This window comes from Piliocolobus tephrosceles, unplaced genomic scaffold, assembly GCF_002776525.5.
Source record: "Piliocolobus tephrosceles isolate RC106 unplaced genomic scaffold, ASM277652v3 unscaffolded_26421, whole genome shotgun sequence".
Lineage (NCBI taxonomy): Eukaryota > Metazoa > Chordata > Mammalia > Primates > Cercopithecidae > Piliocolobus > Piliocolobus tephrosceles.
This window is the reverse complement of record NW_022309223.1, coordinates 5,623-30,379: the sequence shown is the minus strand read 5'-3', so window position 1 is coordinate 30,379 and position 24,757 is coordinate 5,623. Positions and strand designations below refer to the sequence as shown.

At 37.6% G+C, this 24,757-nt stretch overlaps 1 protein-coding gene and 1 pseudogene across 2 annotated transcripts; both read right to left on the bottom strand.

Moving 5' to 3' along the window:
• Window positions 1-269: 269 nt before the first annotated feature.
• Window positions 270-23,062, bottom strand: LOC113221621 (serine/threonine-protein kinase 31-like). The gene is made up of 12 exons (XM_026450952.1): window positions 23,018-23,062; window positions 21,624-21,821; window positions 21,046-21,162; window positions 19,677-19,796; window positions 18,509-18,640; window positions 15,271-15,372; window positions 13,082-13,162; window positions 11,169-11,294; window positions 10,146-10,271; window positions 9,878-9,964; window positions 8,735-8,884; window positions 270-520 (listed from the first exon to the last, which is right to left on the bottom strand). The coding sequence occupies exons 1-12, from the start codon at window positions 23,060-23,062 to the stop codon at window positions 374-376; spliced, it is 1,431 nt and encodes a 476-aa protein (XP_026306737.1). The 3' UTR covers window positions 270-373.
• A 103-nt stretch (window positions 23,063-23,165) lies between these two features.
• On the bottom strand, window positions 23,166-24,411 carry LOC111533916 (annotated as a pseudogene). The gene has a single exon (XR_002728994.2). The product of XR_002728994.2 is annotated as a programmed cell death protein 2 pseudogene (transcript).
• Window positions 24,412-24,757: the final 346 nt, after the last annotated feature.

Here is a 24,757-nt window from a genome sequence, read left to right as displayed (position 1 = left end):
TAATGGCCTCTAGCTCCATCCAACTTCTTAATTCTTAAACCATGGATGAGAAACAGCTATTTGGTTTACAGTAGAAGCAGGAATATACCCAAGACTCATTTAATATTTATTTTCCACATATGCATGAACTGCTTTCAGATTAATGTAGGACAAAATCATCTTCACTGTTAATCTTGACTTCAACAAAACTAAGCAAATAGCATGATACCTAAAATATATATCAAGCCAATTTGTAGAAAGCACACAATAGGTAATAGGAAGCATATGAATAGTTTTTGATAAAACTTAAAGTTCTACTGAAAGTCTGCTGCTTTTTAAGGAGAACCACTATAAAAATCATCACATTATATACATATATACATATATATATGACCTATTTCAACAAAAAGTAACATACCCATAATAAAAGGCAGCCATAAGCATATAAGTCTGAACTTGGAGAAGCAGGTTTTCCCATTTTCAACTCAGGTGATACCAAACTCAAGTCACCAACCATCATGTTGACTGAGGCTCGCTGACTCTGCAAAAACAGTATTTTAAATATTTTAGATACAACACAATTGAGGTGACTTTCTGTGAAGTACGCTGCATTTAATCAATACAAAAAAAATTCATTTTAAATACTTCATTCTCTTCCTTTCAAATATTTTTACCAATTTCTGTTATTATAAATTGCTCTTAAAATCAGTCTTAAAATAATAACGATGGTACTTTTTTTACATTCATTTTGTAGACTTGAACAGATTTAAAACTAACAATCACTGATTCTGTGATTAAATATTTGATACTCTTTTTTAAAAGTAAATTTCACAAGAGTAAGCAGCAGTACTATGTTCTAATTCTGAAAATTCTAAATAATTCATTTAAGAACTGAAATCCAGGGGCAAAGCAAGACGGCCGAATAGGAACAGCTTCAGTCTCCAACGCCCAGCGCGAGCAAAACAGAAGACTGGTGATTTCTGCATGTTTAACTGAGGTACTGGGTTCATCTCACTAGGGAGTGCCAGACAATTGGTGCTGGTCAGCTGCTGCAGCCCGACCAGCGAGAGCTGAATCAGGGCGAGGCATCCCCTCACCTGGGAAATGCAAGGGGGAAGGGAATCCCTTTTCCTAGCCAGGGGAACTGAGACACATAACACCTAAAAAATCGGGTAACTCCCACCCCAATACTGTGCTTTAAGGAAACGGGAACACCAGGAGATTATATCCCACACCTGGCCAGGAAGGTCCCACGCCCACAGAGCCTCCCTCATTGCTAGCACAGCAGTCTGTGATCTAACCGAAAGGCAGCAGCGAGGCTGGGGGAGCGGCGCCCGCCATTGCTGAGGCTTAAGTAGGTAAACAAAGCCCCTGGGAAGCTCCAACTGGGTGGAGCTCACAGCAGCTCAAGGACGCCTGCCTGTCTCTGTAGACTCCACTTCTGGAGACAGGACACAGCTAAACAACAACAACAACAAAAAAAAAGCAGCAGAAACCTCTGCAGATGCAAACGACTCTGACAGCTTTGAAGAGAGCAGTGGATCTCCCAACACGGAGGTTGAGATCTGAGAACGGACAGACTGCCTGCTCAACTGGGTCCCTGACTCCTGAGTAGCCTAACTGGGAGACATCCCCCACTAGGGGCAGAACGACACCCCACACCTCACATGGTGGAGTACACCCCTGAGAGGAAGCTTCCAAAGCAAGAATCAGACAGTTGCATTCGCTGTTCAGCAATGTTCTATCTTCTGCAACCTCTGCTGCAGATACCCAGGCAAACAGGGTCTGGAGTGGACCTCAAGCAATCTCCAACATACCTACAGCTCAGGGTCCTGACTGTTAGAAGGAAAACTATCAAACAGGAAGGACACCTACACCAAAACCCCATCACTACGTCACCATCATCAAAGACCAGAGGCAGATAAAACCACAAAGATGGGGAAAAAGCAGGGCAGAAAAGCTGGAAATTCAAAAAATAAGAGCGCATCTCCCCCTGCAAAGGAACGCAGCTCATCGCCAGCAATGGATCAGAGCTGGATGGAGCATGACTTTGATGAGATGAGAGAAGGCTTCAGTCCATCAAACTTCTCAGAGCTAAAGGAGGAATTACGTACCCAGCGCAAAGAAACTAAAAATCTTGAAAAAAGAGTGGAAGAATTGATAGCTAGAATAATTAATGCAGAGAAGGTCATAAATGAAATGACAGAGATGAAAACCATGACACGAGAAATACGTGACAAATCCACAAGTTTCAGTAACCGACTCGATCAACTGGAAGAAAGAGTATCAGCGACTGAGGATCAAATCAATGAAATGAAGGGAAAGAGAAACCAAAAGAAAAAAGAAGAAAAAGAAATGAACAAAGCCTGCAAGAAGTATGAGATTATGTAAAAAGACCAAATCTATGTCTGATTGGGGTGCCTGAAAGTGAGGGGGAAAATGGAACCAAGTTGGAAAACACTCTGCAGGATATCATCCAGGAGAACTTCCCCAACCGAGTAGGGCAGGCCAACATTCAAATTCAGGAAATACAGAGAACGCCACAAAGATACTCCTGGAGAAGAGCAACTTCAAGGCAGATAATTGCCAGATTCACCAAAGTTGAAATGAAGGAAAAAATCTTAACGGCAGCCAGAGAGAAAGGTCAGGTTACCCACAAAGGAAGCCCATCAGACTAACAGCAGATCTCTCGGCAGAAACTCTACAAGCCAGAAGAGACTGGGGGCCAATATTCAACATTTTTTTTTTTTTTTTGAGACGGAGTCTTTGCTCTGTCACCCAGGCTGGAGTGCAGTGGCACAATCTCGGCTCACTGCAAGCTCCGCCTCCTGAGTTCACGCCATTCTCCTGCCTCAGCCTCCTGAGTAGCTGGAACTACAGGCGCCCGCTACCACGCGGGGCTAATTTTTTATATTTTTAGTAGAGACAGGGTTTCACCGTGTTAGCCAGGATGGTCTCGATTTCCTGACCTTGTGATTCACCCGTCTCGGCCTCCCAAAGTGCTGGGATTATGGCGTGAGCCACCATGCCCGGCATCAACATTCTTAAGGAAAAGAATTTTAAACCCAGCATTTCATATCCAGCCAAACTAAGTTTCATCAGTGAAGGAGAAATAAAATCCTTTACAGATAAGCAAATGCTTAGAGATTTTGTCACCACCAGGCCTGCCTTACAAGAGACCCTGAAGGAAGCCCTAAACATGGAAAGGAACTACCGGTACCAGCCATTGCAAAAACATGCCAAAATGTAAAGACCATCGAGGCTAGGAAGAAACTGCATCAACTAACGAGCAAAATAACCAGTTAATATCGTAACGGCAGGATCAAGTTCACACATAACAATATTAACCTTAAATGTTAATGGACTAAATGCTCCAATTAAAAGACACAGACTGGCAAACTGGATAAAGAGTCAAGACCCATCAGTCTGCTGTCTTCAGGAGACGCATCTCACATGCAGAGACATACATAGGCTCAAAATAAAGGGATGGAGGAAGATCTACCAAGCAAATGGAGAACCAAAAAAAGCAGGGGTTGCAATCCTAGTCTCTGATAAAACAGACTTTAAACCATCAAAGATCAAAAGAGACAAAGAAGGCCATTACACAATGGTAAAGGGATCAATTTATCAGGAAGAGCTAACTATCCTAAATATATATACACCCAATACAGGAGCACCCAAATTCATAAAGCAAGTCCTTAGAGACTTACAAAGAGCCTTAGACTCCCATACAATAATAATGGGAGACTTCAACACTCCACTGTCAACATTAGACAGATCAAAGAGACAGAAAGTTAACAAGGATATCCAGGAATTGAATTCATCTCTGCACCAAACGGACCTAATAGACATCTATAGAACTCTCTACCCCAAATCGATGGAATATACATTCTTCTCAGCACCACATCACACTTATTCCAAAATTGACCACATAACTGGAAGTAAAGCACTCCTTAGCAAATGTAAAAGAACACAAATTATAACAAACTGTCTCTCAGACCACAGTGCAATCAAACTAGAACTCAGGACTAAGAAACTCAATCTAAATCGCTCAACTACATGGAAACTGACAACCTGCTCCTGAATGACTACTGGGTATATAACGAAATGAAGGCAGAAATAAAGATGTTCTTTGAAACCAATGAGAACGAAGACACAACGTACCAGAATCTCTGGGACACATTTAAAGCAGTGTGTAGAGGGAAATTTATAGCACTAAATGCCCACAAGAGAAAGCAGGAAAGATCTAAAATGAACACCCTAACATCACAATTAAAAAAACTAGAGAAGCAAGAGCAAACACATTTAAAAGCTAGCAGAAGGCAAGAAATAACTAAGATCAGAGCAGAACTGAAGGAGATAGAGAAACAAAAAACCCTCCAAAAAATCAATGAATCCAGGAGTTGGTTTTTTGAAAAAATCAACAAAATTGACAGACCGCTAGCAAGACTAATAAAGAAGAAAAGAGAGAAAAATCAAATAGACGCAATAAAAAATGATAAAGGGGATATCACCACCGACCCCACAGAAATACAAACTACCATCACAGAATACTATAAACACCTCTACGCAAATCAACTAGAAAATCTAGAAGAAATGGATAATTTCCTGGACACTTATACTCTTCCAAGACTAAACCGGGAAGAAGTTGAATCCCTGAATAGACCAATAGCAGGCTCTGAAATTGAGGCAATAATTAATAGCCTACCAACCAAAAAAAGTCCAGGACCAGATGGATTCACAGCTGAATTCTACCAGAGGTACAAAGAGGAGCTGGTACCATTCCTTCTGAAACTATTCCAATCAACTGAAAAAGAGGGAATCCTCCCTAACTCATTTTATGAGGCCAACATCATCCTGATACCAAAGCCTGGCAGAGATACAACAAAAAGAGAAAATTTTAGACCAATATCCCTGATGAACATCGATGCAAAAATCCTCAATAAAATACTGGCAAACCGGATTCAGCAGCACATCAAAAAGCTTATCCACCATGATCAAGTGGGCTTCATCCCTGGGATGCGAGGCTGGTTCAACATTCGCAAATCAATAAACGTAATCCAGCATATAAACAGAACCAAAGACAAGAACCACATGATTATCTCAATAGATGCAGAAAAGGCTTTTGACAAAATTCAACAGCCCTTCATGCTAAAAACGCTCAATAAATTCGGTATTGATGGAACGTACCTCAAAATAATAAGAGCTATTTATGACAAACCCACAGCCAATATCATACTGAATGGGCAAAAACTGGAAAAATTCCCTCTGAAAACTGGCACAAGACAGGGATGCCCTCTCTCACCACTCCTATTCAACATAGTGTTGGAAGTTCTGGCTAGGGCAATCAGGCAAGAGAAAGAAATAAAACATATTCAGTTAAGAAAAGAAGAAGTCAAATTGTCCCTGTTTGCAGATGACATGATTGTATATTTAGAAAACCCCATTGTCTCAGCCCAAAATCTCCTTAAGCTGATAAGCAACTTCAGTAAAGTCTCAGGATACAAAATTAATGTGCAAAAATCACAAGCTTTCTTATACACCAGGAACACACAGAGAGCCAAATCATGAATGAACTTCCATTCACAATTGCTTCAAAGAGAATAAAATACCTAGGAATCCAACTTACAAGGGATATAAAGGACCTCTTCAAGGAGAACTACAAACCACTGCTCAGTGAAATAAAGAGGACACAAACAAATGGAAGAACATACCATGCTCATGGATAGGAAGAATAATATCGTGAAAATGGCCATACTGCCCAAAGTTATTTATAGATTCAATGCCATCCCCATCAAGCTACCAATGAGTTTCTTCACAGAATTGGAAAAAAACGGCTTTAAAGTTCATATGGAACCAAAAAAGAGCCCGCATTGCCAAGACAATCCTAAGTCAAAAGAACAAAGCCGGAGGCGTCACGCTACCTGACTTCAAACTGTACTACAAGGCTACAGTAACCAAAACAGCATGCTACTGGTACCAAAACAGAGATATAGACCAATGGAACAGAACAGAGTCCTCAGAAATAATACCACACATCTACAGCCATCTGATCTTTGACAAACCTGAGAGAAACAAGAAATGGGGAAAGGAGTCCCTATTTAATAAATGGTGCTGGGAAAATTGGCTAGCCATAAGTAGAAAGCTGAAACTGGATCCTTTCCTTACTCCTTATACAAAAATTAATTCAAGATGGATTAGAGACTTAAATGTTAGACCTAATACCATAAAAACCCTAGAAGAAAACCTAGTGGTACCATTCAGGCCATAGGCATGGGCAAGGACTTCATGTCTAAAACACCAAAAGCAACGGCAGCAAAAGCCAAAATTGACAAATGGGATATGATTAAACTAAAGAGCTTCTGCACAGCAAAAGAAACTACCATCAGAGTGAACAGGCAACCTACAGAATGGGAGAAAATTTTTGCAATCTACTCATCTGACAAAGGGCTAATATCCAGAATCTACAAAGAACTCAAACAAATATACAAGAAAAAAACAAACAACCCCATCAAAAAGTGGGCAAAGGATATGAACAGACATTTCTCAAAAGAAGACATTCGTACAGCCAACAGACACGTGAAAAAATGCTCATCATCATTCGCCATCAGAGAAATGCAAATCAAAACCACAATGAGATACCATCTCACACCAGTTGGAATGGCTATCATTAAAAAGTCGGGAAACAACAGGTGTTGGAGAGGATGTGGAGAAATAGGAACACTTTCACACTGGTGGTGGGATTGTAAACTAGTTCAACCATTATGGAAAACAGTATGGCGATTCCTCAAGGATCTAGATCTCGATGTACCATATGACCCAGGCAACCCACTACTGGGGATATACCCAAAGGATTATAAATCATGCTGCTATAAAGACACATGCACACATATGTTTATTGCAGCACTATTCACAATAGTAAAGACTTGGAATCAACCCAAATGTCCATCTGTGACAGACTGGATTAAGAAAATGTGGCACATATACACCATGGAATAGTATGCAGCCATAAAAAAGGATGAGTTTGCGTCCTTTGTAGGGACATGGATGCAGCTGGAAACCATCATTCTTAGCAAACTATCACAAGAACAGAAAACCAAACACCGCATGTTCTCACTCATAGGTGGGAAATGAACAATGACATCACTTGGACTTGGGAAGGGGAACATCACACATCGGGGCCTATCATTGGGAGGGGGAAGGGGGGAGGGATTGCATTGGGAGTTATACCTGATATAAATGATGAATTGATGGGTGCTGACGAGTTGATGGGTGCAGCACACCAACATGGCACAAGTATACATATGTAACAAACCTGCACGTTATGCACATGTACCCTAGAACTTAAAAGTATAATAATAAAATAAAAATAAAAAAATAAAAAATAAATTTAAAAAAGCATTATAGCATATACTAGTCAAAGGGAATTGCTCAGCTAGTAACAGATATTGGCAAGGATGTAGAGAAAACAAAATCCCTATACATTACCGCTAAGAATTTAAAATGATGTAGCCATTTTGGAAAACAGTTTTGCTCCTCAAAAAGTAAAACAATATAACCCAGTTAATTCCACTCCCAAGAGAAATGAAAACATGTCCACACAAAAAAATTGTATGCTAATGCTCATAGCAGCATTATTCATATAACCAGTCAGTGTAAACAACCCAAATGTGCAGCAACTGATGAATATATAAATAAAATGTGGTGCAGCCATACAATGAAATATAATTTGGCAATAAAAAGGAATGGCATTCTGATGCAGTCAACAATGTGGATGAACTGTGAAAACACTATGCTAAGTGAAGTTAGCATAGAAGTCCACGAACTGTATCATTCCGTTTACATGAGATGTCCAAATGGGCAAATCCATAGAGACAGAAAGTGTATTATTGGTTTCCAGGCTTGAGAAGAAGGGGGAAATTTGAGTGACTGCTAATCAGTATGGATTTTCTTTTTGGGAATAATAATGTTCTGGAATTCAATACTGATTATCACTGCACAACTTTGTGAATGTACTACAAACTATTACTGAATTATATATTTTACGTGAATTGTATCTCAATAAAGCTATTTTTAGAAAAATAATTGCTGATTTGGCCATTCCACATTGTATACACACTTCAAAACATCATGTTGTACATGATATACACAATTTTTATTTCTCAGTTAAAAGAGTATTGTTCCCATTATAAAGACAAGAAAAAATCACAACATGCTCTTAAGTTGTCTGATCTTTGCTATCTCTACAAACTGCCTATTCTGAGGTAATATGACACCAAATTAACAGCCATTAGAGTTGAATCTGGATTTAAACTAAAAAGTCCAAGGTTCCTAGGTTTCTAAAAATGTACATTATTAATCAAAAAAAGCAAAGTACATATATGTAAATTGTATGTATAGACAGAGGGACACCAGTGGAGATAGGTTGGGAGATGGCCACCTAGTTTCCTTGCATGTTTCCTAGCAATTAAATGTTTCCTAATGATGATAAAATAATTAATGTTGTCAATGCCATTGAGTATATAATGTCAGGTAGCTCCTAAGACTTATGGTTAAAATACACAATGAACGAACTTAGAAATTCTTGTTATTCTAGCACCTAGCTGAGAGCAAACAGTTGCTTATACTACATGACACAGTTTAACTGAAGGCAAAGATCCTACAATACAGTATTATATTATATATAAATGCTGAACTACTGCTTAATAATATTAAATAAAGTCTAGAACCTATCTGTAAAACTGTGACATCTTACCACAGATTTGGTGAAGTCAAAATCTCCAACAATTCCTTGTTCACGGTTTATAGCAAATACATTGTTCTGATGAAGTGATCCATGAATTATATCAGCCTTATGCAATGTATGCAGGCCCTGGGCAATACCTTTCATGACCTTTAAAGCTTCCTACAGATAAGTACACGCAAAACAAGTGAGGAAGTAGGCAAATCATTTTAATCTTGAAACTTTTCTCTAATTAAAAGACTGCTCTAGAAATGAGTAAAGTTTCCTCCAAATGAATCTTTAATAAGAATACAGTATAGAGAAAGAATTAAAGATCAGATGAAGCCTTGATTTTGTAATGGTGACACTGTGTGTGTGTGTGTGTGTGTGTGGGGGCACCAGGGACCAGTTTCATGAAAGACAATTTTTCCACGGATGCGGGGGGGTTGGTTTCAGGATCAAACGGTTTCACCTCAGATCACAGGAATTAGGTTCTCACAAGGAGTGTGCAACCTAGATCCCTCACATGCACAGTTCACAATAGAGTTTATGCTCCTATGAGAATCTAATGCCTCCACTGATCTCACAGGAAGTGGAGCTCAGGCAGTAATGCTTGCTCACCGGCCACTCACTTCCTGCTGTGCCACCCTGTTCTTAATAGGCCACAGACTGGTACCAGTCTGCGACCTGGGGTTTGAGGACATCTGTTCTATTATCTCAAAGAAGACTTGGATTACAAATACCAACCATGTAATGTACCTATAAGAGACTGAAACAGTGTTACTCCATAAGAAGAATCAGGGCCTCCTTCACTGTTATTACTAATCCTAAATTTACAATGATAAAAATAAAAGCTGCCACTTAAGCACTTATAATACCAAGTCCTATATTAGGCAGTTCACATACAGCACAGTTTAGTAGTTATAAGCTTGGGCTTTGGAACTAATTTCGAGTCCCCGCTCTACCTCTGGCTAAGAGACCCTGTGCAAGTCACTTAATCCCTTTAACCCTTTTTCTCATCCATATAATAACTTCTATCACAGGTTTGATGTGACAATTAAATAGAATACCATGAGTCAAAATTATATATATAGCATATAGTATGCCCTGAATAAATATTAGGTGTTATTTTCTCATTTAATACATCCATGGAAATAAATAGTGCTTTGTACTTACTTCTGAATTTAAAGGCATGCTGGCTTGAACAGTACTCAGGTTTGCCCTAGGGTAGTATGGGACCATCAGGTAAGCCATAGGATCGGACTAAGAAGCAAAACAGAGAATGTGACTCCAAGTGAAAACTTCAACGTATTTTAGCATACATTGATTCTATAGGATAATTTTTGTTTTATGTTAAGGGGAATGAACTGCTGCTCTAAAACCTGGAGTTAAAATTTATTTTAAATAAAATGGTTTCTGCAAGAGATAAGCATAAGAACTTTACCTTACATAAAAACAGGAATATCAGTGGTAGTAACCCTGACTCTTCTTCAGCTTCTCTCCAAGCTCTATGGTAGGTGGCTGCTCTCTCAATTACCTTGGCTTCTGTGTCAACATCCACAGAATAGCCCTTGTAACCAAAAAAAGAGGCACTGGTAATTCCAAGATGAAAATCTCATTATAATTATACACCATTCCAATTTAAACATAATTCATTAATTAAATAAAATCTAATTTTATTTTTTAATTTTATAAGTACTTTTCTATCTTCTTTGAATTCTGTAATTTGGAAAAGGAAAGTGCAATTCTACCTGTAGCCTGCTACGCATTCTAGAATGTGTAGCAACTAAGGCCAAATTAATTATCTTATTATCATGATTAATAGTTCCCCAGATCAATGAGAAGAAATTCAGGAGCAGAAGATTGTACTGACAACACAGCTGATATTTCAAGGAGAAATGTAAGAAAATGAAGAATTTTAAAAAGATATTGGATGAATATAATAAGTTCACCCAAAAAAAGGAAAGCATATCCTATTAAGGACATATTCTATTTAGGGAAATCACAGAAACTTTATTGATTTTTTTTTCATGTGAGATAAAGCTTTATTTAATGACCTTTTTAAATAATTTTTTTATTATTACTATACTTTAAGTTCTAGGGTACCTGTGCACAATGTGCAGGTTTGTTACATAGTTATAAATATGCCATGTTGGTTTGCTGCACCCATTAACTCGTCATTTACATTTGGTATTTCTCCTAATGCTATCTCTCCCCCCTGCCCCCCACCCCATGACAGGCCCCCATGTATGATATACCCCATCCTGCGTCCAGGTGTTCTCATTGTTCAATTGACGGAAACTTTAAAAATTAGCTCTGGCAACCAAACTACAAGCACAATTATTATGCCAGTCAACTTATATACTTTAGAAAACTAACAGTGAGGTTTTTTCTTTCTTGAAATGTAACAGCACCACTATCCTTTATGCTGCTGAATCTCCCACAAGTAAGAATAATTTAGGCTTACCTTTAACAGAATTATCTGCCCATTAACCTCAGAACATACCAAAGGACGCTTGCTGCTAAGTTCCTTCATGGGCTCAGCATCAAGAAGATCTCGTTCCAAGCTCATTGTAAGGAGGCCACTAGAGTTCTAGGCACAAGTTTTTGTGACAGTTGAAGAATCCAAACAATCCCAGCACTTAAAAATCATCAACATAATTAGTTACATGCTATTAAATGACTTGTACATATCAACTGTATGGAAAAACCAATAAAATTAAAATCTTTAAAATTTTGAATTTTCTCCAGTTCCTGGTTCTTAAACTCCTCCTACCCAAAGTGTAATCACCATACATTTAATTGTTGCTATAATTTTATTTAGAACAGATTCAGGAAATGAATAGAATTAACCAGATATGCATCCTAGGATCCCTAATGTTTACTTGAAAAACCACTTATGTTTCCTGAAAATACTAAAGTAACAACCGATTGGGAGCAGAGTCAGGAATGAAGGACTATATATTGGGTTAGTGTACACCGCTCAGGTAATGGGTACACTAAACTCTCAGAAATCACCACTAAAGAACTTATCCATGTAACCACAAAACACCTGTACCCCCAAAAACTCTTGAAATAAACATTTCTTTAAAAAACAAAAAATAAATAAGGTAAGATAATGACAAAATTGTAGCTGTCAACTGGGAAAGATTAGTCCAAAAATTATGACTACCATGAAGTAATTCTAACACCTCTGCCCCTGTTTGGAGTACTCAAAAGTGAAAATGGCTTTCAACAACTAATTTTACTAGATATTTCTGCTACTTTTTAAAAGGAATAATTTTTCACACTAAAATACGATCAACATTTTAAAGCTAAGTTTTACTGTGGTGCAGTTTCAGTAAGGGGCACTGTAGAATTGTTTTCAGGGTTTTTTCTTAAGTTCTGCCAGTACTTTCACGTATTCTACAATATATAATCAACCTACAAAAAATTCCTAAGCATACATTACAGTTGAACATGAGAAAGCCACTAAAGGCTTCCATAAACCATGAGTCAAACCTTTTATAATCTTCTATAATAAAGTAGATCAGCATATTTTTAAATATTAATTTTCAAGTCCTATGTGGTAGTACATACTCATTTGCCCACACTGCATAAGATAATCGCTAAGTAACTGCACATCATTTTAAAGTCTAGTCTGGAAAGAGTTTAGAGTAATTATTTAAGTTAGGGAACTTTAATCTTAAATATTTTTTAGAATAAACTCACATGTCTACACAAATATCCCTCTCTGTTCCATATTTAAGCCATTATAATGGACTTAAAGACAATCTTAATGAATAAATACGTCATCTAGGCCCTCACCATAGAAGGCAATATACATGGTAGGACTAACAGATTCTGTCCTGAGAGCCAGTGTTTACTAATCCTGCTCCATATGACCCCTATCTAATATGCTGATCTCCAGCTTTTGAATCCTGTGTAGAAAACCATACCCACCTCAACATCTCCACTTTAGCCAATCTCTCAGGAATTTTTTCCCGGAATGCTTTAACTTAAAAAACACATTGTGCTCAAATCCCTCATGGCTAGCAATATCTTGTTTTTATCCTAACTCTTGAAGTAGCAGTTAAAATTTTATTTTGTCATTTCAAACAATAAACACCTATAATTCAAATAAGTACACCTATAATTCAAATGAAATGTACTGAATGAGGATAAGGAAAACAGAAAAACAGATAATGCAATTTAACATAAAAATAAAAATACCATGCAAACATTAAAGGGTCATAAGAAAAAGTTCTAATACCTATAAAATATTCATCAGGAATATTTTTATTAAAAAGCTACTATACGTTTAACACTGACACAAATTTAATATTATCACTTTTCAACACTCTCTGCATAGTAGTAATTCTCAAGGGAAACAAAGTTTACCATATATTTGAGTAATCCTATTTCAGGATGAAGCAGAGGCAGCTCAGGGAACCATTTCTGTGCCAAACTAGTCAGCATCTCCTAAAGTTTAAAAAAAAAATGTTTTTAACTGTAGATCAATATATATTCAATTTTGACATGTTGCTCTTCAGGAAAATATATCAGCATCTACCTTATAACACACCAAGTAAGATAATCACTGTTTCTGCCTTCTACTTCAAGAAATAACAAGTGAAAACCAAGACTCACCTTGCATCTGCTAAAGCAAATTAAATATGGCCTGAGAAGGACTCTGTACTTCTATGTTTGAGTCCTTGTGGATGAACTGCAACCTAGCTTAATAGACAAGATTGAAAACCTAACTTAGCAGTATGCACCTATAACAATAGCTGAGTCTTGGCCAGTCCCAGCGGCCATACTTCAACCACCCATCGACTGCTAAGTGTTCAAACTGCGTTCAAAGAAGGCAAACGCCAACCTGTAACCAGTACAGCTGTTCTTGTACGTTGCTGCCGATTTCTGTAAGTCACTTCCCTTTTTTGTCTATAAATTTGTTCTAACCACAAAGCATCCCCAGAGTCTCTCTGAATCTGCTGTGATTTGGCTGCCCAATTTGCAAATTGTTCATTGCTCCTTTAAATTTAAGTTGGCTGAAGTATTTTTTTTAACCCATCTAAACTACCATCTTACCAACTGAAGAAAAAATTAATTACCAACTTTAAGCTTTGGATACATACATAAGCACAAATCTTGCAAGGTCAAAGTCCTCACCCACTTCCAAACTAAAATGAAAATGTCTGAAAATGTATCAATTTGAGGCATAAAACTGTCATTATTTCTCAAAATATTAAGAACACAGTGACATTTTAAAATAACAGCTGTTTCGTTAAGAGAAAAATTTTAAAGCCTGAGAGAAAAAATACATAGCTCTACCTAAGTAACTTTGAAATAAATGTGAAAATCGACTATCCTCACAAAAGAAAAGCTACTTATCACATATTTATTAAGCAAAACTTCTAAACACTGTCAAATCACTGGAAGATAGCTATTTTAACCCAAGGTCAACAAGGTATTTACATATACTCAGATGAATTAGCTAAATAAAGCATGACACTTAAAATACCTATTGTTTTCATATTTTTCCTTTTTTTTTTTTCTGAGACAGGGTCTTGCTCTGTTGCCCAGGCTGGAATGCAGTGGCATGATCATAGCTCAATGCAGTCTCAACCTTCGGGGCTCAAGCAATCCTCCTGCCTTAGCCTCCAAAGTAGCTGGGCCTACAGATACATGATACCATGTACCTAATTATTGTATTTTTTGTAGAGACAGGGCCTCACAAGTAGCTGGGCCTACAGGTACATGATACCATGTACTTAATTGTTGTATTTTTTCTAGAGACGGAGTCTCACCATGTGCCCAGGCTGGTCTCAAACTCCTGGGCTCAAGTGATCCACCCACCTTGGCCTCCCAAAGTGCTGGGACTACAGGTGTGAGCCACCATGCCTGGTCAGTATTTTTAGTTTCAAAGTGCTGTTTCTTAACTAACTTCTTTCTGGTAACATCTCCCAGATATAAAATACAATATTCTTCCATTTTAAAGAAAAAATAAAATGATTTATTTCCCCAAGCTCACAAGAATCAGTGGTAAAATAGAGACTTAAAAGATGTAACTTCTCCTGCCCCCAAAACCAGGTAGTCTTATTTTGTTACATTCTTCCACTAAATTATGCTGCTCATTGATGTTTACATTGCAACATTATGGGAAAATGATGTTGACATAAATTTTGTGTAAGGAAAAGGTCTTTAGGTTTTATGTTAAACAGAAAAAAGGCAATATGCAAAAGTGTGTCTGTGCTATAATCTCAATTCTAAAAACAAGCAAAAAAAGACTAAGAGAAAGTCAAAAGTTAACAATGATTACTATTGTTATCACTGAGCGGAAATATTACAAGTGATGTTTTTCCTTCTTTACAATTTTCAGTTATTTCCACACTGGTACAATGGTCAGAATATTTGGTCATGTGAAATTTATTTCTACACTTACAAAAATCTTACTAGATCAATATATATATAAACTTTCTACATAATACCTCTAGCCCTGTGATTACAGTCCACCTCATAAAACGGATATTTAAATTCAATTTCTAGAGTAAAATCTAATGTAATACTTCAAAGAATCAAATACTTACATATTCCTCCCTCTCATGATAAATTTCCTGAAAAACATTATTGCGCAGCTGAGTTATTTCTTCTTTTATTTTCTCAATTTGAGAGCCATCAGGGTCATCTGACTTGAATCAGAAAGAAAAAGTGTTTTTTATTAACATAGAGAAAACAAGTCTTCCTTTAAGAATTCAAGTTCTATAGCAAATTACTCTGTGTGGTTTCTATGTATCCTTCAATACCTGGCACATAAAAGACCCTCCTAATACTTGCTGAATTGACTTAGGTCAGTTTATTCTAACAGTGACTTTTCTGAAACCTAGAAAGAGGAATTATAAAACGTAAAGACATAAAATCAATTACACAGATTTTTCTTGTCTCTCCATCTGCTGTAGATTTTCTGTAGGATAAAAATGACCAACTGCCATTCGAACAAAAGAAATATTAATAATAGCAACCAGAATACACCTGAATTCCCTAGAATTATCTTCTACATGAGATTTGGTTCAAAACAAAAGGATGAGTAAATGTGTGAACTGTCTCCAATGATAATACATAAGCCACGTTAAAAAGTATGTCAGCTTTTGTGAAAGGAAAATAAATCTTGGGAACTTTAAATTACTAAGCCAAAGGAAAAAGTCAAGTTGGGAACTGTGTCAGGCAAACCTGCTTCCCATTTTATTCCTAAATAAGATAGCTACAAATATAAAAACCCTGCATGCTTCCTCACACCTAAGTAGGAAATCCCTTATGGACCCCAGGATCTTTACCCTAAAACAGTTCTGTTGAATTTTACTCTGACAATGTAAATTGATAGCTTGTTTTCTTAGGTGCAGGACAAAGGACAGAACTCTAAGTCATCATCCTTTTGCTCACCTGAGACAAATGCATATCTGATTCCTTCCTCTGATGTAAAAATGCAGATTCACTGAGCTAGCGACTATTCCTCTACCCTTCTCTCAAATATAAATTGTGTATTTGCTGAAAGGTGATCAAAGACTAAAGAATTCAAACCATCTGTCTCTTATCTACTCATATCTTTTTAAAATTTCTTCCTCTTTCCCCAGTATCCATCCTTTCTCCTTTAAATATTGAAGCCCTCACAACCATCTCTCAGAAAAGCACAGACCTGCCTTCCAGGCATGCATCCTTAACCTTGGCAAAATAAACTTTCTAAATTGATTGATAGCCGTCTCAGATACTTTTGGTTTACACTTTAAAAGTCAGATTTCAAGGATCCAGATACTATGATGGCCAAACAGGAACAGCTCCGGTCTGCAGCTCCCAATCAGATCTACAGAGAAGGCAGGTGATTTCTGCATTTCGAACTGAGGTACCCAGCTCATCTCACTGGGACTAGTTAGACAGTGGTTGCAGCCCACGGAGGGTAAACGAAAGCAGGGTGAGGCGTCACCTCACCCAGGAAGCACAAGGGGTTGGGGAACTCCCTCTCCTAGCCAAGGGAAGCTGTGAGGGACTGTGACATGAGGAACGGTTCATTCTGGCCCAGATACTACGCTTTTCCAACAGTCTTCACAACCCACAGACCAGGAGATTCCCTCAGGTGCATACACCACCAGTGTGGACTCTGAGGCCTGTTGTGGGGTGGGGGGCAGGGAGAGGGATAGCATTAGGAGGAATACCTAATGTAAATGATGAGTAAATGGGTACAGCACACCAACATGGCACATGTATACCTATGTAACAAACCTGCATGTTGTGCGCATGTACCCTAGAACCTACAAGATAACAATGAAAAAACAAAAAAAGAACAACATAGGCAACACACACACACACACACACACAAGTCAGGAAACAACAGATGCTGGAGACAATGTGGAGAAACAGGAACACTTTTACACTGTTGGTGGGAGTGTAAATTAGTTCAACTATTGTGGAAGACAGTGTGGCAGTTCCTCAAGGATCTAGAACCAGAAATACCATTCGACCCAATAATACCATTACCGGGTATACACCCAAAGGATTATAAATCATTCTACTATAAAGACACATGCACACGTATGTTTATTGCAGCACTGTTCACAATAGCAAAGACTTGGAACCAACCCAAATGCCCATCAATGACAAACTGGATAAAGAAAATGTGGCACATATACACCATGGAATATTATGCAGCTATAAAAATGGATGAGTTCATGTCCTTTGCAGGCACAAGGATGAAGCTGGAACAAGGATGAAGCTGGAAACCATCGGTCTCAGCAAACTAACAAAGGAACAGAAAACCAACCACCGCATGTTCTCACTCATAACTTGAGGTGAACAATGAGAACACATGGACACAGGGTGGGGAACATCACACACCAGGCCTGTCAGGGGGTGGGGGACTAGGGGAGGGATAGCATTAGGAGAAATACCTAATGTAGGTGATGGGTTGGTGGGTGCAGCAAACCACCATGGCACATGTATACCTATCTAACAAACCTGCACATTCTGCACATGTGTCCCAGAATTTAAAGTATAATAAAAGTCCAATTTCTCCAAAAGTTGAAAAATCAGACTAAAAAAAAAAACTTCCCCAAAGCCCAGAATAGAATAAAACTAGAAAGCTCCTCAACTATGGTATTAGTTCTAGAATAGTCCCCACTCCACTCCCAATTCAGTGCTCAGAAGTAGAAGACAGATAATTCAAATTGGATTAAAGGCATAATACAGATCCTTGTTGCACATAAATCAAATCCTCAAGGGAACACAAAGTATCACCATCTTATTCACAAAGTTTCAAGCCTAAAGGAAGAAGTTAGTCCAGATTAGGGCATTCTAATCCTTCCAGTTCTATTATCATATAAAAACAACTTAAAATACTTGCAAGAAATATTACATCTATCCATAAAAAGGGAGTTAACAAAAGATACCATGATCTTAAAAATATTTTATGACAAAACGCTACCTTTGAGGGAGTACCGTCACCTGCATGTGGCAAGTTGGTATTACAATAAACATTCTAACACTCCAAACCAAAAGAACTTTTAAAATTACTCTAAAACGTTCATGTTACTAAAAACCAAGGCAACCTAGGAAAATGTTTTTAAAGAATATTTAATGATATAGGACAATTTTTTACACTATTACTGTAATCTCAATTTTATTTATATATACAGAAAACAAGATAAAGTATATAAAACAAAATGTGAATGTAATGGCTCTCTTATTTTAAAGAGTGTATTAATGCATTATTTGTATGAAGCAGAGACCAAGTAAAATGAGATGCACATAAAGATCAGTAAGAACCAACTGTTTCCTTACCTCTTCCAAATTATTCTTTTCAACCAATTTCCATCTCAGTCGAGCTTTTAAGCTTTTCAATGTCTTCTTAATGGACAGCAAGTGATCCACACTGGGACTCTTATTTAAATATTCAATATGCTGCTTTTTAAACTAAGTAAACAAAAGTTATGTATTTTTCAAACACATAAGAAAAATATTGAACAGTGATCATTTATTATTTATCTGTTAAGATTCAACTAGTATTTACTGAGTTCAGGTTGAGATACTAAGAAAATCTGTATTTTTCAACAAGATAATTCAATAGATTTCCTTTTTATCCATGTTTCTATTTAGAAGAATATCAGATCCAGCACTCAAAGTAGCAAAGACAAAAGTAATATTTCAAACTGAGACATACAATAAAACACACATTGTTAGTATGGATGAAAAAGGAATTTCTACTGAGGATGTAAACTGAAATCATCTTTCCCAAAAGTGGTTTGAAAATATGTATCAGGTTTTAATAATGTCCATTCCTTTTAACTCAGTAATTATAGAATTTAGAAATCTGAGAAATAAAAACAAAAAAAAATTATGCACAAACATATGTACAGTGTTACTTATGGTAGAAAAAATTGGAAGTAACCTTAATGTCCAACACACATGAAAGGTTAATGGTTAATGTTGCTGTACTTCTACATAGGGATGAGGATTTTGTCACTCAAGATGACAGCATAGAAAAATCATTAATCATATAGAAAAATGTTCATGATATACCATTACATGAAGAAAGTATGTTTGAAATAACTTAAAAACCAATACGATGCATATATATATGCTCACAAACATATAGATGCACATCCAGTAAGTAACTACTCTAAAATTATCTCTTAGGCTAAGGGAATTATAAGCAATGTTTTATTTCTTATCTTTCTGTATATAGCAAATTATCTACAGTAGATGTGTATAGACAAAAAGAAAATGATGTTAATGGTTGTGGTTCTCACAGACATAAGAAAATAAAAGATTTAAAATAATTTAAAAATTTGATATATTTATATCATCAAAAATCACCATTTCCAGTTGATAGTGAATTCTAGTAATAATAGATAATTTACTGACACTGAGTATTAACAAGAGAAAAATTTAAGTGTTAAAAAGTTCAAAGCATCAATTATAAGATCAGTAAGAGAAAGCATAATCAAACCTCAATACTGTCCTTGTACTTAGCTTGTACTGTGGCAATGAGCCTTTCCTCTGAACGAATCTTTTGCAGTACTTGACTATATGTATTTAAAATTATCTCCTTGTCTGCATCACCTTGATCCTAAAGGAAATCACACACGTAGAATTATACACAAAGAAATATCCAAAAGAGCTAAAGTCTCCAATAACAATAGATAAACTTCAAAATTCTGCCTTTAACGGATTTCTGTAATGATTTCAAAACAGTTCTTAAACACGAATGTTTTCCTAGACAGAAGAAAGATATCAAAGATGTTCATATGGAGGCCGGGCAATATAGTGAGACCCAGTCCCTAAAAAATATTTTTTTAATTAACTGAGCACAGTGGTATCCACCTGTAGTCCTAGCTACAAGGGAGGCTGAGGCAGGGAGATTGAGGAGTTCAAGGCTGCAGTGAGCTAGGATCACATCAATGCACTCCAGCCTGGGCGACAGAGCAAGACACTGTCTCTCTAAAAAAAGCAAAGCCATTCATATGGGAAACTTTACCCCTATTACACCATTATTCCCAAAGCTGTGTAAGGGCATTAATGGAAATCAGGGATACTAATATGCTAAATATAAGAACTATAAACAACATATAGACCTTCAATACTTTACTTTTAGAAATCACCTGTTAACAACTACTTCTAAAACCAAGTCTGACAAAACTATCTAAATCAGGACTATTTAACAATATAAAACTTCTTAATGTATTTTTAATGCCAATATGAATAAAATTATAAAAAGTAAAAAAAAAAAAAAGAAAAAACAAGAAAATGAGAAGCCTAACCACTGAAACATTGGAAAGCAGCCTGAATAACTGAGAAACAGTCCCAGTGAGCAATAAATGAAATGACAAAACACCCTTTGGAGTAGCTACACTAATTTTTACCTTGACACAGTAACAAAGAATATACACAATGGTGAAAGAAAGAGGATGACGAATCCATCTTGTGTGTCGACTTTCAGATCTCTCTCAGATTTTAAGTTTTCACAAACTCTAAGGAGTCTCTTCTTATAGTCATTCGGTATGACAGATTCAAGAATCAAATGATTTAGACAGATTGTTCACTCAAATTAAGAGCGGTTTTCTTAGAATTAAACAGATTTTTTATGTGAAATGTCCTATTAAAACAAAAACGTCACCTAAGAATAAAACTTTGCATTGTGTTTGGATTAGAACTTGATATTGTTACTCTTTCAAACAAGCCTATTAGAAGAAAGCTAAGATCAGTCTTAATACCTTCTCACTAGCAAGAAAAACTCTCTTATTGGTTAATACTTTCTAACCATGAAAGGAAACCACACTGCTTCAAAGGCGGCAATAATAAAGAATATCGATACTCACAACCAGAGCTATCTCCAGCTCTTTGCAGACACTTGACTCAGTCTTCTCTAGGATTTCATCAATATTATCAACTACGTCTTCAGAAATCAGTGGTTCTTCCACAGACAGGTCAAAAACCTCATTTGCAAAAATAAACACATGAAATATCTCATCTAATTCAATCAGCACGCATAATGCCTTAACACCTGAAGCAGAGTATTAAGCTACACCCTGGACAATGTAAAAGAAATAAGAATGAAGAAAAAAAGGGCCTACCCTCATAAAATTTATGCACTGACAGGAAAAAAGTACATATGCATAGCAAACCGTAAGAAAATAAATGGTTAAGAGAGGGAAGAGGACAAATCGTCAGGAAAAGTTGAGAAAAAGGAGGAACAAGACCGATATGATTTTTTTGAGGCTAATAAAAGGAGTAATCTGACTAAAAGCTAATAAAGAACCTTGACTGGTAAGGTGGCAAGTTTAAATTTGATACACAGTAGGTAGACAACGTCAGCTCTTGAACACAGCATGTGATTTTTAAAATATATATTCCCTGGTTTATGCTACAAACACAACCGGGCAGGAGCTTTTATTACCTTTAAGGTTCTTTGGAACCATGCTACCAGACGCTGCAGAGAAGCGTCTGTTTCGCTTCTAACCTTGGTGAACTCCTCTCTTTTATCACACTTCCAGTCATAAAATTTTTTAAGTATTTCATCAGAATTTGCTCCTTCTTTGGCTTCTCCATACACTGCTTCTAAAGAGACTGACAAATCCTGCAGAGAGATACACTTCTGTTTATTAAAGTTTATTAACTCATTCAGGATTCAAGCACTGTGTTAGGATCTAAGGGGCAGAAAAGCAGTATGCTGAATACCCATTCTTGAGCATTTCATAAATACAACTTAGAATCACCAGAGATGAAAACAAAAACCTACCTAGAAGGTGGTTTATTTGGACCGTAACAGTAAAGTTTATTAAGTGAATTAGTTACAAATAGAATGCTTTATATCCTTACAGTTTTTAGTTAAGTAGAAATTACCCTATTTTCCTAACTTTTTTGTATAAATTTATTGGGTAAAAGAGTAATTTTGTTACATGGCTATATTGTGTAGTGGTAAAGTCTGGGCTTTAGTGTATCTATCATCCAAATGTACACTGAACCCATTAAGTAACTTCTCAATATCTACCACCCTCCACCCCTACCACCCTTCTGAGTTTCCCTTGTCTATCATAAGAATCACTGGTGCCATGAAATTTTCTAAGACCTATTGTTAAAAAAATAATAATAAACTACACACTAAAATATACAAATAATTCTAATTAAGTAAAGACATTAAACATATATATGGACAATCACGCACCATTTAACAACACAACAACACAAATATCTTCTAAGAAATGCATCGTGAGGCAATTTCATCATTATGCAAACATCATGGAGTGTACTGATGCAAACCTAGATTGTACAGTTTACGATACAACCAAACTACATTCTATAGCCTACTGCTCCTAGATACAGCCTGTTACTGTACTGAATAATGTAAGCAATTTTAACAACAATTGCCTACCTAAACATAGAAAAGGTACAGTAAAAATAAAAACTATAATTTTATGGCACCACTACTATATATACAGTTCATCATTGACCAAACCACGCAGCACTTGACTGCACTTAGAAGTATTTTCTAAATGAATTGGCCTGGCTGCGTTTGTTGGGGCAGGTGGGCAAAAAAATAATAATAATAATAATTAAATAAACAAATAAATAACAATAATAAATAAATTTTTTTAATGTAATAAAGAATTGGAGAGGGCACCCAAGATGGCTGAACAGAAACAGCTCCAGTCTCCAGCTCCCAGAGTGAGCGACACAGAAGACGGGTGATTTCTGCATTTTTTTTTTTTTGACTTCATTAGGCACATAACCCATTTTTATTAGAAAAAGAAATGCACATATAAGTAAAAAGATCATTTTAGTTAGTCCCACTATTCGTTGGTAACTAAGTGTACATCTTTGCAGATTTCTGTGCATACATACAAATATTTTTACAAGAATAGGATCAAACCATGAATACCACCTATAATGGTATCTCGGTTGTCAATGTAGGTGTTATAATTAAGACTGTGTAGCCTTCCACGGTGGATGTACCAAAATTTATTTAATTCTCTCTCAGTGGACACTTTTGTTTCACTAATATGTAGACACTGTGTAAGCAATCTCTCAACGTCTCTGCACCTTTATTTTTGGTATAAGTATTTCCTTAGGGTAAAATCCCAGAAATGGAATTGCAAGGTATAAAAGAGTATTAACATTTTTCAAGGCTTTAAGATGCCTTTACAGTGTATCTGTTACATCCTGCTTCCACACAAATTCTTCTGTATAGCCAGTACCCAAGCTGCAGCTCTCAGCACAGGTGAAGACAGCCAGGATACCCCAGTCAATGCTCTTGCCCAGTCTGTCAGCCTTCAGGTAGTTTAGGAGCTGAGGCACGACCTGGAATTCCAATATTCTCTTGGCACCACAGGGGCAATCTGGAATATCCTTTTCTTGAGGAATATTTTCACCAGAAATCCAGATGGGGGCAATACCTCTGCCATATCTAAGAATCTGTTCTGGTTCAAGGGCTATCTGAGTTTTAAACTTCTGAAAAATTGTATCTTCCCTGGATTCATGTTTTGCCATGGAATCCAGTTCTTCCTCAACTGCTTCACCCATGCTCCCTGTAATCTCTGAGTAATCTTCCTTTTCCACAACCTCAGGCATAATCTCCTCTTCTGTTTCTATTAAAATTTCAAATTCTGGAAAAAGGAAGTTGTGGTCTGGAATTATATGGTCGAAATGATCTGGTTGTGCACAAGTCTGCTTATGTCCCAATCTCCAGTCTAGGGTCTGATGCTCCTTGCTGCAGTAATATGCTTTGTGGCATCTGGAGCACGTTTTGGGGCCTAAACAGCCACAAACCCTGCAGAGATGAGCACCAGACTTAAGCTGCAGACACACTGATTCTCCTGTTTCTGGGGGAGGATTCTCAGAAGGTGGCTCATATGAGTAAAAATCGTTTTTCCTGGGTAGCTGATTCCTAAAAACTCGCAGGCCGGCACAGCACGGCGGCTCGCGGCAGCAGAAGAGGAAGATGCCGCGGTGGAAGGCGTCCGCGCGGCCGGGCAGCGGCGCGTACACCTGCAGCAGGAAGGAGAGCGGGCGGCTGCACAGCGTGCAGGCCAGGGCCGGGGGCCCGGGCAGCCCGGCGGCGCCCAGCCATGCCGGCCGCCCGCCCACCTTGCTGGGGAACTGCTCGCTGCGCAGTCGCCACGCCGGCGCCGACTCGGGGAAGCCCAGCTCCACAGGTCCAGCCCGGGAGGCAGCCATAGGGGGCGCGGGCTGGCCGATTTCTGCATTTTCAACTGAGGTACCAGGTTCATCTCACTGGGGCGTGTCAGACAGTCGGTGCTGGTCAGTGGATGCAGCCCAATCAGCAAGAGCTGAAGCAGGGCAAGGCACTGCCTCACCTGGGAAGCCCAAGAGGGAAGGGAATTCCTTTTCCTAGCCAAGGGAAACTGAGACACACAACACCTGGAAAATCAGGTTAACTCCCACCCTAATACTGCGCTTTACCAAGGGTCTTAGCAAACGGCACACCAGGACATTATATCCCACGTCTGGCCAGGAGGGTCCCACGCCCACGGAGCCTCCCTCATTGCTAGCACAGCAGTCTGAGATCTAACT

Coding starts and splice junctions, on each gene's coding strand:
- LOC113221621 (XM_026450952.1), bottom strand. CDS start 23,062: ATGCACAGAAATCTGCAAAGATGTACACTTAGTTACCAACGAATA. Junction 11,295..13,081: donor TAGGATTACTCAAATATATG/GTAAACTTTGTT, acceptor ACTTGTGCCTAG/AACTCTAGTGGCCTCCTTAC. Junction 8,885..9,877: donor GCATGCCTTTAAATTCAGAA/GTAAGTACAAAG, acceptor ACTTATCTGTAG/GAAGCTTTAAAGGTCATGAA.